The 15,743-nt window shown below is 42.3% G+C and overlaps 1 protein-coding gene across 3 annotated transcripts in view; it reads right to left on the reverse strand.

Annotated features, from left to right (window-relative positions):
- cbx4 (chromobox homolog 4 (Pc class homolog, Drosophila)) overlaps positions 1 to 15,743 on the reverse strand; it is a 52,768-nt gene that overhangs the window by 22,625 nt on the left and 14,400 nt on the right. The window contains exons 1-3 of one of the 3 annotated variants that reach the window (XM_061885247.1): positions 4,997 to 5,364; positions 4,868 to 4,911; positions 4,506 to 4,571 (exon numbers count right to left, since the gene is read on the reverse strand). The exons of 1 other annotated variant lie outside the window; for it this stretch is intronic. In XM_061885247.1, the coding sequence (XP_061741231.1) occupies positions 4,506 to 4,571; positions 4,868 to 4,911; positions 4,997 to 5,065 (179 nt within the window). In that variant the 5' untranslated portion in view covers positions 5,066 to 5,364. Of the gene's footprint in view, positions 1 to 4,505; positions 4,572 to 4,867; positions 4,912 to 4,996; positions 5,365 to 15,743 lie in introns of those variants that run through there. One more of the 3 variants, XM_061885246.1, reaches the window with a different exon arrangement.

The following is a 15,743-nucleotide window of genomic DNA, read 5'->3' on the forward strand; positions in this document are numbered from 1 at the left end:
ACAGGTCACACTGAGGGTGGCCGTACAAACAACTTTGACACTGTGAACCCACAGCAAACAAGAATGACAAACACATTTCGGGAGAACATCCGCACCGTAACACAACATAAACCCAATAGAACAAATACCCAGAATCCCTTGCAGCACTAACTCTTCCGGGACGCTACAATATACACCCCCGCTACCAACAAAACTCGATTTTGCATGTCACTATAAAGTTGCTTGTTCAATATTCAATGCAAAACTTGTTTGCTTTTCCATTAAAAGGTTAAGTTGTTCAACTTTGGCCCGCGGCTTTGTTCTGTTTAGAATTTTGGCCCACTCTGTATTGGAGTTTGACACCCCTGGCGTAGTGGGTAGAGCGGCCGTGCCAGAAACCTGAGGGTTGCAGGTTCGCTTCCCGCCCATTGACATCCGTTGTGTCCTTGGGCAGGACACTTCACCCTTTGCCCCCGGTGCCGCTCACAATGATGAATGATGAATGAATGATTGGTGGTGGTCGGAGGGGCCGTAGGCGCAAATTGGCAGCCACGCTTCCGTCAGTCTACCCCAGGGCAGCTGTGGCTACAAATGCAGCTTACCACCACCACTGTGTGAATGAATGATGGCTTCCCACTTCTCTGTGAGCGCTTTGAGTATCTAACAATAGAAAAGCGCGATATAAATCTAATCCATATATATATATATATATATATATATATATATATATATATATATATATATATATATATATATACATATATATATATATATATATATATATATATACATATATATATATATATATATATATATATATATACATACATATATATATATATGTAAGTGTGGGAAAAATCACAAGACTACTTCATCTCTACAGAAGTGTTTCATGAGGGCTTCCCTCATGAAACACTTCTGTAGAGATGAAGTAGTCTTGTGATTTTTCCCACACATAGACATATTGCGCTCTACCACGGTATCAAGCACTATTCTCTGGATGATCTAATTAAGACACACATATATATATATATATATATATATATATATATATATATATATATATATGACTCGCAACATCATCTTTTTATACAAACTCTGCACAAACATTCCACTACACAACAAAGTGTCCAGATTTACGCACCAGTTCATGACCCTAGATGAGGAAAAGTCACCAGATTTCAGCAAGAAAAAGAAAGGATAACCAGTACTTTGATCAACACAAAAACTGAAATGGGTCAAATTGACCCTTAACATAATACAATTGGAATAAAAAATGTATTGTATGTCACTTTTCTAAATGTTTATACAACCTAAAATAAAACTGTTATTGGTTTAACCTATTTTCTTGACTGTTTTGAGTGCATTTACACAGTGCGGGTCAAAACGACTCGCAACATAATCAATGTCATTTCCCCCCCAACATAATACAAGGGTTGATAAACAAAATGTGAGTGCCTCTAAGAAAAGGCATTGAAGCTAAGGGAAGGCTACGCAGAACGAAACTACAAGTGAACTGAAGTGAATTTTATTTATATAGCGCTTTTCTCTAGTGACTCAAAGCGCTTTACATAGTGAAACCCAATATCTAAGTTACATTTAAAGCAGTGTGGGTGGCACTGGGAGAAGGTGGGTAAAGTGTCTTGCCCAAGGACACAACGGCAGTGACTAGGATGGCGGAAGCGGGAATCGAACCTGCAACCCTCAAGTTGCTGGCACAGCCGCTCTACCAACCGAGCTATGTCGCCCCTATGCCGGCATTGAAGCTAAGGGAAGGCTACGCAGAACTAAACTACAACTGATCCGGCTACAAAGTAAACAAAAACAGAATGCTGGACGACAGCAAAGACTTACTCAACATGACCTGACAATCAACAATGTCCCCACAAAGAAAGGATAAAAACAACTAAAACATTCTTGATTGCTAAAACAAAGTAAATGTGTATAGTCGTATCCAACAATCGCGACGACAACTTTTTACCGTCAACTGAGTTTTATTTTTTATTGATTTCAGCTGGTGGTGTGCCTCTGGATTATTGTCAACGCAAAAAAATGTGCCTTGGCTCAAAAAAGGTTGAAAAACACTGTCTTATACTAAATGTTTGGCACCCCAGGTGTAGGCAACATAAAGACAATATTTAAAAAGGTAAAAAATGCAGGATTTCACCTGAAAGTAACTTTTTCAACCCCATGCTGTGCAAAAAGCTTCAGGGACGTCAAAGTCAAATTTGCTACAATCCGAGGGCGGCACTGCTTCAATGTTTATTAAAATGTATTAAAATGATTGCACATAACCTATTGAACCAAGGCTTAACACAATGTACTGTATTTTATTTCATGATAAAATGAATGATCCAACATTTTTTGTATGGCTTTATCAGTAGTTTCAAGTGATATTTGTCAACAGGCTCGCAGACAAAAACAAACTTCCTTTAAAGCAGGCGACTGCTGATATATTATATTTGTATATAATATATATAACACATATTTGTATATAATATATATAACACATCCCAAATCCCATGCATATTACTGTATATCCTTGTATATTGTATATATACGTAAATATTGCATATGTTATATTTTATGTTGCTACTGTGGCACATTTTTAGTCTACTTTATATCTGCATTATCCTTTGAAACTGAGCTACAGTGTGGAACAATTTCCCTTGTGGATCAATAAAGTTTGTCTAAGTCTATAATAATATATAGAAATATATAATATATACAGTGGGGCAAAAAAGTATTTAGTCAGCCAGCGATTGTGCAAGTTCTCCCACTTCAAATGATGACAGAGGTCTGTCATTTTCATCATAGGTACACTTCAACTGTGAGAGACAGAATGTGGGGAAAAAATCCAGGAATTCAAATTGTAGGAATTTTAAAGAATTTATTTGTAAATTATGGTGGAAAATAAGTATTTGGTCAACCATTCGAAGGAGTTTTGGCTCCAAATCTCAGGATACATGGCCCCATTCATTCTTTCCTTAACACGGATCAATCGTCCTGTCCCCTTAGCAGAAAAACAGCCCCAAAGCATGATGTTTCCACCCCCATGCTTCACAGTAGGTATGGTGTTCTTGGGATGCAACTCAGTATTCTTCTTCCTCCAAACACCACCAGTTGAGTTTATACCAAAATGGATATAGCTCGGTTGGTAGAGTGGCCGTGCCAGCAACTTGAGGGTTGCAGGTTCGATTCCCGCTTCCGCCATCCTAGCCACTGCCGTTGTGTCCTTGGGCAAGACACTCCCAGTGCCACCCACACTGCATTGAATGTAACTTAGATATTGGGTTTCACTATGTAAAGCGCTTTGAGTCACTAGAGAAAAAGCGCTATACAAATATAATTCACCTCACAATTCACATACATGGATGATACAGCAGAGGATTGGGACAATGTCATGTGGTCAGATGAAACCTAAATAGAACTTTTTGGTATAAACTCAGGCTTCACGGTGGCAGAGGGGTTAGTGCGTCTGCCTCACAATACGAAGTTCCTGCAGTCCTGGGTTCAAATCCAGGCTCGGGATCTTTCTGTGTGGAGTTTGCATGTTCTCCCCGTGACTGCGTGGGTTCCCTCCGGGTACTCCGGCTTCCTCCCACCTCCAAAGACATGCACCTGGGGATAGGCCCCTCCCACCTCCAAAGACATGCACCTGGGGATAGGCCCCTCCCACCTCCAAAGACATGCACCTGGGGATAGGTTGATTGGCAACACTAAATGGTCCCTAGTGTGTGAATGTTGTCTGTCTATCTGTGTTGGCCCTGCGATGAGGCGGCGACTTGTCCAGGGTGTACCCCGCCTTCCGCCCGATTGTAGCTGAGATAGTCGCCAGCGACCCCAAAAGGGAATAAGCGGTAGGAAATGGATGGATGGATGGATGGATGGATGGTATAATCTCAACTGGTGGTGTTTGGAGGAAGAAGAATACTGAGTTGCATCCCAAGAACACCATACCTACTGTGAAGCATGGGGGTGGAAACATCATGCTTTGGGGCTGTTTTTCTGCTAAGGGACAGGACGATTGATCCGTGTTAAGGAAAGAATGAATGGGGCCATGTATCGTGAGATTTGGAGCCAAAACCTCCTTCCATCAGTGAGCCCAAATCCTTATTTTCCACCATCATTTACAAATTCTTTAATGTGAATTCCTGGATTTTTTCCCCACATTCTGTCTCTCACAGTTGAAGTGTACCTATGATGAAAATGACAGACCTCTGTCATCATTTGAAGTGGGAGAACTTGCACAATCGCTGGCTGACTAAATACTGTATATAACAGTAATAAATACTGATATATTATTATATTATATTTTGATATAATAAAAAAACCAGCTCCCAAATCCCCTGCATATTCCTGCATGTCCTTGCTCCTGCATAGGAACTCTCACTAGCCCCTTTTCCCAGGACACACGGGTGGGCGGGGCCACACTACCCCCCTCCCCCCATGCCCATATAAGGTCACGGTCGAGCCGAGGCCTGTAATAGTCCAAAGTCCTGCACCACCTGCACCGCAAGTCTCACCTGTGTTGAAATGCAAGCAAGAGGCGGGGGTCAAGGATGTTTTCCTCCGGCTCCCATGTGTTGTACCTGCAAGCAAGGGTCCAAAATAAGCCTCATTTCCAGGAGGTGAGAATATCGGACGACGATTTAGCACATAATAAAGGCTCGTGGCGAGTAGTGCGTGTGGTGTGTTCAGGCGCCAACATCCAGTCGGCCATTTTAGTGCCGCCGTCTCGCAAATTCGTTGGCAGAGCAGAAATAATTAAAAGGGGATTACATGGCCGTGTCGACCCTCCCCGCGCATAAATTAGCGGAGACATTCGTGGATCCACAGAAAGCCCGTGTATGAATACATGCATTATTCGTATAAAAACAGCACTTACTTCGGCGACCATCCCCGCCACTTGACCAGGTACTCGATCTTCCCCTGCGATGTAAAAAAAAAAAAAAAAAGGGCATTGAACGCACCATGTCACATTTTTTTCTCCGCAAAAAGAGGCGCCCGCGCTTACCTTGCGAATGCGCTTCTTTTCGATGCCCTCCACCGCAAAGACGTGTTCCCCGGCGGCTGGGAGCTCCATTCTCGCCGCAGTCCGACGTCAGGTGACGGGGAGACGACGATGTGTGCCCGGCGAGGAGAAGGCAGAGCCCGGGCTTGCTTCTTTCCAGTCTGGTATCCAAATCCAAAATGTTATTCCCTGCAGCTCCGTGCAGTGTTCCCCTCCTTTGCACACACACACACACACACTCTCACACACACACACACACACACAGTGTGCATAGAGAGTGAGAGACCGTCACAGCCGAGCCGTAGTGAACTGATCCAGTCGTGCAAGAAGAGCTCCGGCTTTGCATGCGTGACGTCATGGAGGGAGGTGGAGACCTCCTCCTGGTTGGTCTCCATCCCCTCTTTCATCTTCGACGTGTGGGAATTCAAATAAATCACTACCTTGAGTGTCACGGCACGAATGCACCATTTTATCTGTAAAAAATGTGGACTTCTTGCACCCCCGAACCAAGCATCTTTGCAGCAACACACTCTCTAAAAGTTGTTTGCCAAGCTTTGTCATTTTTTATTTGATTTTCAAGTGACTTTAAACCAGGGGTGACAAACTCATTTCTGGCCATTTATTGAAGTGTGTATCCAACTGGTAGCCCTTGGCATGAATCAGTAGCCAAGAAGTAGTTCTTGCTTTCACAAAGGTTGCTGACCCCTGCTTTAGAGTGATGTTAAATGGTCATTTGTCCATTTAATTAGTCATATATATTTATTTAACTTTGTTTTCTGCATGTAAAAATAGGACTATTCTCTACAAATGATGTTCTGTGTTCACATTTTTGGTCTGAAACGGATTCATATCATTTCCAATATGTCTTATGAAGCAGTTTTCACATGATTCTGTCTTTGTCAGACTTTTTGGAACTGATTACTTATGAAAACTGGTAGCCCCACTGTACAGGAAGATAGCACTTTTTCATTCAAACTAACAGAATTCACATTTGAAAGTAAACACAGTGGGCGTAAACTTGATTTGGATTAATATTATTCTGCCATTAGCTTTTGCAACAAGAATTATTTAAAAAAAAAAGTAGAAATTCAGTCAGAAGTTTCGTTTTGGGCCTGAATGTTTTTGACTGTAATTCACACAAAATGAGGCTTAATACAACATATATTCACCTAAAAAAATTTCAATAAGTAGATTGGGGAGGTAAAAAAAAAAGTCAAGTCCTATTAATTTGTAAATAGATGATCATGAACACTGTAAAAAAATATATATATATATTTTACAGAATTTAACAATATATTTTTACAGTAAAAAACTGTTTTACAACAAATCACTGTAAAAACGACCATCATTTTGCATTTCACAGCAACAAACTGTAATATTAAAGGCCTACTGAAATGAGATGTTCTTATTTAAACGGGGATAGCAGCTCCATTCTATGTGTCATACTTCATCATTTCAACATATTTTTGCTGAAAGGATTTAATAGAGAACATCGATGATAAAGTTCACAACTTTTGGTCGCTAAAAAAAAAGCCTTGCCTGTACCGGAAGTAGCAGACGATGTGCGCGTGACGTCACGGGTTGTGGAGCTCCTCACATCTGAACATTGTTTACAATCATGGCCACCAGCGGCCAGAGCGATTCGGACCGAGAAAGCGAAATTTTCCCCATTAATTTGAGCGAAGATGAAAGATCATCTATGTTGCTGCTCCTCGATCTTAGCGCTGCTTTCGATACCGTCGATCATAATATTTTATTAGAACGTATCAAAACACGAATCGGTATGTCAGACTTAGCCCTGTCTTGGTTTAACTCTTATCTTACTGATAGGATGCAGTGTGTCTCCCATAACAATGTGACCTCGGACTACGTTAAGGTAACGTGTGGAGTTCCCCAGGGTTCGGTCCTTGGCCCTGCACTCTTCAGCATCTACATGCTGCCGCTAGGTGACATCATACGCAAATACGCTGTTAGCTTTCACTGTTATGCTAATGACACCCAACTCTACATGACACTAAAGCTGACCAACATGACACCCAACTCTACATGACACTAAAGCTGACCAACATGACACCCAACTCTACATGACACTAAAGCTGACCAACATGACACCCAACTCTACATGACACTAAAGCTGACCAACATGACACCCAACTCTACATGACACTAAAGCTGACCAACATGACACCCAACTCTACATGACACTAAAGCTGACCAACATGACACCCAACTCTACATGACACTAAAGCTGACCAACATGACACCCAACTCTACATGACACTAAAGCTGACCAACATGACACCCAACTCTACATGACACTAAAGCTGACCAACATGACACCCAACTCTACATGACACTAAAGCTGACCAACATGACACCCAACTCTACATGCCACTAGAGCTGACCAACATGACACCCAACTCTACATGACACTAAAGCTGACCAACATGACACCCAACTCTACATGACACTAAAGCTGACCAACATGACACACAACTCTACATGCCACTAAAGCTGACCAACATGACACCCAACTCTACATGCCACTAAAGCTGACCAACATGACACCCAACTCTACATGACACTAAAGCTGACCAACATGACACACAACTCTACATGCCACTAAAGCTGACCAACATGACACCCAACTCTACATGAGACTAAAGCTGACCAACATGACACCCAACTCTACATGACACTAAAGCTGACCAACATGACACCCAACTCTACATGACACTAAAGCTGACCAACATGACACCCAACTCTACATGACACTAAAGCTGACCAACATGACACCCAACTCTACATGCCCCTAAAGCTGACCAACACGCCGGATTGTAGTCAGCTGGAGGCGTGTCTTAATGAAATTAAACAATGGATGTCCGCTAACTTTTTGCAACTCAACGCCAAAAAAACGGAAATGCTGATTATCGGTCCTGCTAGACACCGAACTCTATTTAATAATACAACTCTAACATTTGACAACCAAACAATTAAACAAGGCGACACGGTAAAGAATCTGGGTGTTATCTTCGACCCAACTCTCTCCTTTGAGGCACACATTAAAAGCGTTACTAAAACGGCCTTCTTTCATCTCCGTAATATCGCTAAAATTCGCTCCATTCTGTCCACTAAAGACGCTGAGATCATTATCCATGCGTTTGTTACGTCTCGCCTCGACTACTGTAACGTATTATTTTCGGGTCTCCCCATGTCTAGCATTAAAAGATTACAGTTGGTACAAAATGCGGCTGCTAGACTTTTGACAAGAACAAGAAAGTTTGATCACATTACGCCTGTACTGTATATACCTTTATATACATATATACATACATATATACCTGTACTGTATATACCTTTATATACATATATACATACATATATACCTATACTGTATATACCTTTATATACATATATACATACATATATACCTATACTGTATATACCTTTATATACATATATACATACATATATACCTATACTGTATATACCTTTATATACATATATACATACATATATACCTATACTGTATATACCTTTATATACATATATACATACATATATACCTGTACTGGCTCACCTGCACTGGCTTCCTGTGCACTTAAGATGTGACTTTAAGGTTTTACTACTTACGTATAAAATACTACACGGTCTAGCTCCATCCTATCTTGCCGATTGTATTGTACCATATGTCCCGGCAAGAAATCTGCGTTCAAAGGACTCCGGCTTATTAGTGATTCCCAAAGCCCAAAAAAAGTCTGCGGGCTATAGAGCGTTTTCCGTTCGGGCTCCAGTACTCTGGAATGCCCTCCCGGTAACAGTTCGAGATGCCACCTCAGTAGAAGCATTTAAGTCTCACCTTAAAACTCATTTGTATACTGTAGCCTTTGAATAGACTCCCTTTTTAGACCAGTTGATCTGCTGTTTCTTTTCTTTTTCTTCTATGTCCCACTCTCCCTTGTGGAGGGGGTCCGGTCCGATCCGGTGGCCATGTACTGCTTGCCTGTGTATCGGTTGGGGACATCTCTGCGCTGCTGATCCGCCTCCGCTTGGGATGGTTTCCTGGTGGCTCCGCTGTGAACGGGACTCGCTCTGCTGAGTTGGACCCGCTTTGGACTGGACTCTTGCGACTGTGTTGGATCCATTGTGGATTGAACTTTCACAGTATCATGTTAGACCCGCTCGACATCCATTGCTTTCCTCCTCTCTAAGGTTCTCATAGTCATTATTGTCACCGACGTCCCACTGGGTGTGAGTTTTCCTTGCCCTTATGTGGGCCTACCGAGGATGTCGTGGTGGTTTGTGCAGCCCTTTGAGACACTAGTGATTTAGGGCTATATAAGTAAACATTGATTGATTGATTGATTTGTGGATGAGGAAAGTTAGAGTGAAGGACTAGGGGAAAAAAAGGCGAGGGCAGTGGGAGCGATTCAGATGTTATTAGACACATTTACTAGGATAATCCTGGAAAATCCCGTATCTGCTTATTGTGTTACTAGTGTTTTAGTGAGATTATATGGTCGTACCTGAAAGTCGGAGGGGTGTGGCCACGGGTGTGGTGAGCTCCTCACATCTGAACATTGTTTACAATCATGGCCACCAGCGGTTTAGCTCGGGTGGTAGAGTGGCCGTGCCAGCAACTTGAGGGTTGCAGGTTCGATTCCCGCTTCTGCCAACCTAGTCACTGCCGTTGTGTCCTTGGGCAAGACACTTTACCCACCTGCTCCCAGTGCCACCCACACTGGTTTGAATGTAACTTAGATATTGGGTTTCACTATGTAAAGTGCTTTGAGTCACTTGAGAAAAAGCGCTATATAAATATAATTCACTTCACTTCACTTCAAGAGCGATTCGGACCGACAAAACAAAATTTTCCCCATTAATTTGAGCGAGGATGAAAGATTCGTGGATGAGGAAAGTTAGAGTGAAGGACTAGGAGAAAAAAAAGGCGAGGGCAGTGGGAGCGATTCAGATGTTTTTAGACACATTTACTAGGATAATTCTGGAGAATCCCTTATCTGCTTATTGTGTTACTAGTGTTTTAGTGAGATTATATGGTCGTACCTGAAAGTCGGGGGGCTGTGGTGAGCTCCTCACATCTGAACAGTGTTTACTATCATGGCCACCAGCGGCGAGAGCGATTCGGACCGAGAAAGCGAAATGTTCTCCATTAATTTGAGCGAGGATGAAAGATTCGTGGATGAGGAAAGTTAGAGTGAAGGACTAGGGGGGAAAAAAGGCAAGGGCAGTGGGAGCGATTCAGATGTTTTTAGACACATTTACTACGATCATTCTGGAAAATCCCTTATCTGCTTATTGTGTTACTAGTGTTTTAGTGAGATTATATGGTCGGACCTGAAAGTCGGGGGGGGGGTGTGGCCACGGGTGTGGTGACCGCCAGTGTCTTCGATGGAAGCCACGTTTCTCGACGAGGCGAAGGCGGCCGGGCTGAATGACAAACACATATATAGTTATGACAATGGCATAACTATATACAAACAAAACAAAACTAGCACAATGGCATGACTATATACAAACACAACAAAACTAGCACAATGGCATGACTATATACAAACAAAACAAAACCAGCACAATGGCATAAATACAAAAACTTACATGGCATGGAACTGTGGACGAGGACGTGAAGGTTTGAACAGCATGGTTAGGGTGCGTGTGAGAAGATCCCAGAATGATGAACAGAAAGAATATTACTTAAATAGTGGCTGTGATCATCAGGAACAGGTGCGGGACCGAGGGCAGGGGCGTGACAAGGTGGGAACTAATACGTTGGCATGGAAACAAAACCAAACCAGGAAGTGCAAAACGTGACCGAATGTCCAAAATCAAAAACATAACATGACAAAACAAAACATGATCAATAGGTGTGACACAGGTTGTACGACCATATAAGCCCACTAAAACACTAGTAACACGGGCTTCACGGTGGCAGAGGGGTTAGTGCGTCTGCCTCACAATACGAAGTTCCTGCAGTCCTGGGTTCAATCCCAGGCTCGGGATCTTTCTGTGTGGAGTTTACATGTTCTCCCCGTGAGTGCGTGGGTTCCCTCCGGGTACTCCGGCTTCCTCCCACCTCCAAAGACATGCACCTGGGGATAGGCCCCTCCCACCTCCAAAGACATGCACCTGGGGATAGGCCCCTCCCACCTCCAAAGACATGCACCTGGGGATAGGTTGATTGGCAACACTAAATGGTCCCTAGTGTGTGAATGTTGTCTGTCTATCTGTGTTGGTCCTGTGATGAGGTGGCAACTTGTCCAGGGTGTACACTGCCTTCCACCCGATTGTAGCTGAGATAGGCGCCAGCGCCCCCCGCGATCCCAAAAGGGAATAAGCGGTAGGAAATGGATGGATGGATGGACACTAGTAACACAATAAGCAGACAAGGGATTTTCCAGAATTATCTTAGTAGTGAAGTGAATTATATTTATATAGCGCTTTTCTCTAGTGACTCAAAGCGCTTTACATAGTGAAACCCAATATCTAAGTTCCATTTAAAGCAGTGTGGGTGGCACTGGGAGCAGGTGGGTAAAGTGTCTTGCCCAAGGACACAATGGCATTGACTAGGATGGCGGAAGCGGGAATCGAACCTGCAACCCTCAAGTTGCTGGCACGGCCACTCTACCAACCGAGCTATACCGCAGTAAATTTTTCTAATAACATCTGAATTGCTCCCACTGTATAGTCCTTCACTCTCACTTTCCTCATCCACGAATCGTCCTCGCTCAAATCAACGCCCGAATCGTGGCTTTCTCGGTCCGAATCGCTCTCGCTGCCGGTGGCCATGATTGTAAACAATGTTCAGATGTGAGGAGCTCCACAACCCGTGACGTCACGCCCACATCGTCTGCTACTTCCGCTCCCACTGTATAGTCCTTCACTCTCACTTTCCTCATCCACGAATCGTCCTCGCTCAAATTAACGCCCGAATCGTCGCTTTCTCTGTCCGAATCGCTCTGGCTGCTGGTGGCCATGATTGTAAACAATGTTCAGATGTGAGGAGCTCCACAACCCGTGACGTCACGCGCACATCGTCTGCTACTTCCGGTACAGGCAAGGCTTTTTTTTTTTTTATTAGCGACCAAAAGTTGTCAACTTTATCGTGGATGTTCTCTACTAAATCCTTTCAGCAAAAATATGGCGAAATGATGAAGTATGACACATAGAATGGAGCTGTTTAGATAAGAAAAGCTCGTTTCAGTAGGCCTTTCATTTCGATCTGTTCACTGCACTGAGCAAATATAGGTCACACACACACACACACACACACACACACACACACACACACACACACACACACACACACACACACACACACACACCAGTGCCATGTCCTCTGGGCTCAACCGCCATTAATTGAACACGCTTCCAAGTTTCACTGCATCTTACATGACGACATGAATTCTAACCCCTTCATGCAAATTGCCCGCATTTAAAACGCCACACTTAAAAGTCGATCATCACACGCACACGCCCCAAAAAAAAAAACAACAAGATTCTTCCTCCCCCCTAGAAAATAATTCAGCAAGCCAAGGGTTAAAAGGAACGCGCAGCCGCAGCAGCCAATTGCGCGCCAGCACGCGCTATCTCTGCGCTGCCATATAAGGTCATGAGCAGAAAGGCGCCAAATAACGCCGACTGCGTCCAAGCATTCTGCGCTTTTACACCCAAAATGCACGCCAGGTGAGGCCAGGACTCGGTGGGCTGCAAAAAAAGGTGCAATTGGGCGCCAAACGTGCGTCTTTTCCCCTCTCTCTCTCTCTCTCTCTCTCTCTCCCGCCACGCGATGCCCTTCAGCCGCGGCGCGCACACGCCCTGCTTCCCTAGCAACAGCACGGCGGCGAGATATTAACACGCAACCTGTTTGGCCACTCGCCCTAAAGGCAGGTAAACCCCACGCCGCCTTCCAAACAGGTTGGCGTTAATGTCATCAACGATGGTTCCAATTTTGCGGGCGTTAACGCGCCTCCGACTAATTGGCGGCTATACTTGTACTTGTTTATTTATGTCATTTGCATTTTGGTGAAAACGCACGTGGGGTCCTCACCTCACCTGACCAGGTGCGCACCTGCTTGGATCCTGAAGAAAAAAAACACATTCCTGCATTTCAAAAGTTTTTTTTTCCAATTTGACATCTAAGCTGTGCTATTAAAATACAAATAAAAACATCTGTTTATATATTCAAACTATTATAACACTTTTATCCCCGTTTTTCTACGAAATGATGTCTTCTTTTTGATTAGGTCAAGATGTGAATTGTGTGAATTTATATAGCACTTTTCTCAAGTGACTCAAAGCACTTTACATAGTGAAACCCAATATCTAAGTTACATTTAAAGCAGTGTGGGTGGCACTGGGAGCAGGTGGGTAAAGTGTCTTGCCCAAGGACACAACGGCAGTGACTAGGATGGTGGAAGCGGGGATCGAACCTGCAACTCTCAAGTTGCTGGCAACCGAGCTATGCAGCCCCACAGATCAGTGGTTCTCAAATGGTTGGCGCTGAAAAGGTGGGGGGGGGGTAAAGGAGACGGATTCTAGGGGCCCCTAATGATGATGAAATTGTGATGCGGTGATGCTGTTTATCTTTCAAAAATATGGTAATGATAGTCAAAAATACCATTAAAATGCATTATTGTATGTAAAATAACATCAAAAAATGTTGCCGCTGTGTTGGGGGCCCTGTAAAGATTCTTTTCAAGGGGCCCCAAAATCCCTAGCGGCACCCCTGGGGGTACTTGAAGGTATGCCAATGAGATTCTTTAAAAATATTCTAATAATAGCAACAATTCAACAATCCTTTATACATATATTTATTTTACTTCTATGTGTAGACATCTTTATTTATAATTGAATCATTTGTTTATTTTTCAACAAGTTTTTACTTATTTTTATATCTTTTTTTTCCAAATAGTTGAAGAAAGACCACTACAAATGAGCAATATTTTGCACTGTTATACAATTTAATAAATCAGAAACTGATGACATAGTGCTGTATTTTACTTCTTTATCTCTTTTTTTAAAAGATGTCTTCTTTTTGATTAGGTCAAGATCAGCGGTTCTCAAATGTTTGGCGCCGAAAAGGGGGGGGTTAAGGAGACGGATTCTAGGGGCCCATGATGGAGGGGGGCCCAAAGAGGCCCCTAATGATGATGAAATTGTGACGCGGTGATGCTGTTTATCTTTCAAAAATATGATAAAGATAGTCAAAAATACCATTAAAATGCATAATTGTATGTAAAATAACATCAAAAAATGTTGCCGCTGTGTTGGGGGCCCTGTAAAGATTCTTTTCAAGGGGCCCAAAATCCCTAGCGGCACCCCTGGGGGTACTTGAAGGTATGCCAATGAGATTCTTTAAAAATATTCTAATAATAGCAACAATTCAAAAATCCTTTATACATATATTTATTTTACTTCTATGTGTAGAAATCTTTATTTATAATTTGATCATTTGTTTATTTTTCAACAAGTTTTTAGTTATTTTGATATCTTTTTTCCCAAATAGTTGAAGAAAGACCACTACAAATGAGCAATATTTTGCACTCTTATACAATTTAATAAATCACAAACTGATGACATAGTGCTGTATTTTACTTCTTTATGATGTCTTCTTTTTGATTAGGTCAAGATCAGCGGTTCTCAAATGTTTGGCGCCAAAAGGGGGTGGGGGGGGGGGGGGGTTAAGGAGACGGATTCTAGGGGCCCATGATGGAGGGGGGCCCAAAGGGGCCCCTAATGATGATGAAATTGTGACGCGGTGATGCTGTTTATCTTTCAAAAATATGATAATGATAGTCAAGAATACCATTAAAATGCATAATTGTATGTAAAATAACATCAAAAAATGTTGCCGCTGTGTTGGGGGCCCTGTTAAGATTCTTTTCAAGGGGCCCAAAATCCCTAGCGGCACCCCTGGGGGTACTTGAAGGTATGCCAATGAGATTCTTTAAAAATATTCTAATAATAGCAACAATTCAAAAATCCTTTATACATATATTTATTTTACTTCTATGTGTAGACATCTTTATTGAGACACTAGTGATTTAGGGCTATATAAGTAAACATTGATTGATTGATTGATTGATTATTTATAATTGAATCATTTTTTTTTTTCAACAAGTTTTTAGTTATTTTTATATCTTTTTTTCCAAATAGTTGAAGAAAGACCACTACAAATGAGCAATATTTTGCACTGTTATACAATTTAATAAATCAGAAACTGATGACATAGTGCTGTATTTTACTTCTTTATGATGTCTTCTTTTTGATTAGGTCAAGATCAGTGGTTCTCAAATGGTTGGCGCCGAAACGGGGGGGGAATAAAGGAGACGATTCTAGGGGCCCGTGATGGAGGGGGGCCCAGAGAGGCCCCTAATGATGATGAAATTGTGACGCGGTGATGCTGTTTATCTTTCAAAAATATGATAATGATAGTCAAAAATACCATTAAAATGCATAATTGTATGTAAAATAACATCAAGAATGTTGGGGGCCCTGTAAAGATTCTAGCGGCGCCCCTGCGGGTACTCGAAGGTATGCCAAGGGGTACGTGAGATTTTTTAAAAATATTCCAAAAATAGCAACAATTCAAAAATCCTTTATAAATATATTTATTGAATAATACTTCAACAAAATATGAACTGTGAAAAGAAATGCAACAATACAATATTCAGTGTTGACAGCTAGATTTTTTGTGGACATGTTCCATAAATATTGATGTTAAAGATTGATG

The sequence above is a fragment of the Nerophis ophidion genome, linkage group LG23 (genome assembly GCF_033978795.1).
Source record: "Nerophis ophidion isolate RoL-2023_Sa linkage group LG23, RoL_Noph_v1.0, whole genome shotgun sequence".
Taxonomy (NCBI): domain Eukaryota; kingdom Metazoa; phylum Chordata; class Actinopteri; order Syngnathiformes; family Syngnathidae; genus Nerophis; species Nerophis ophidion.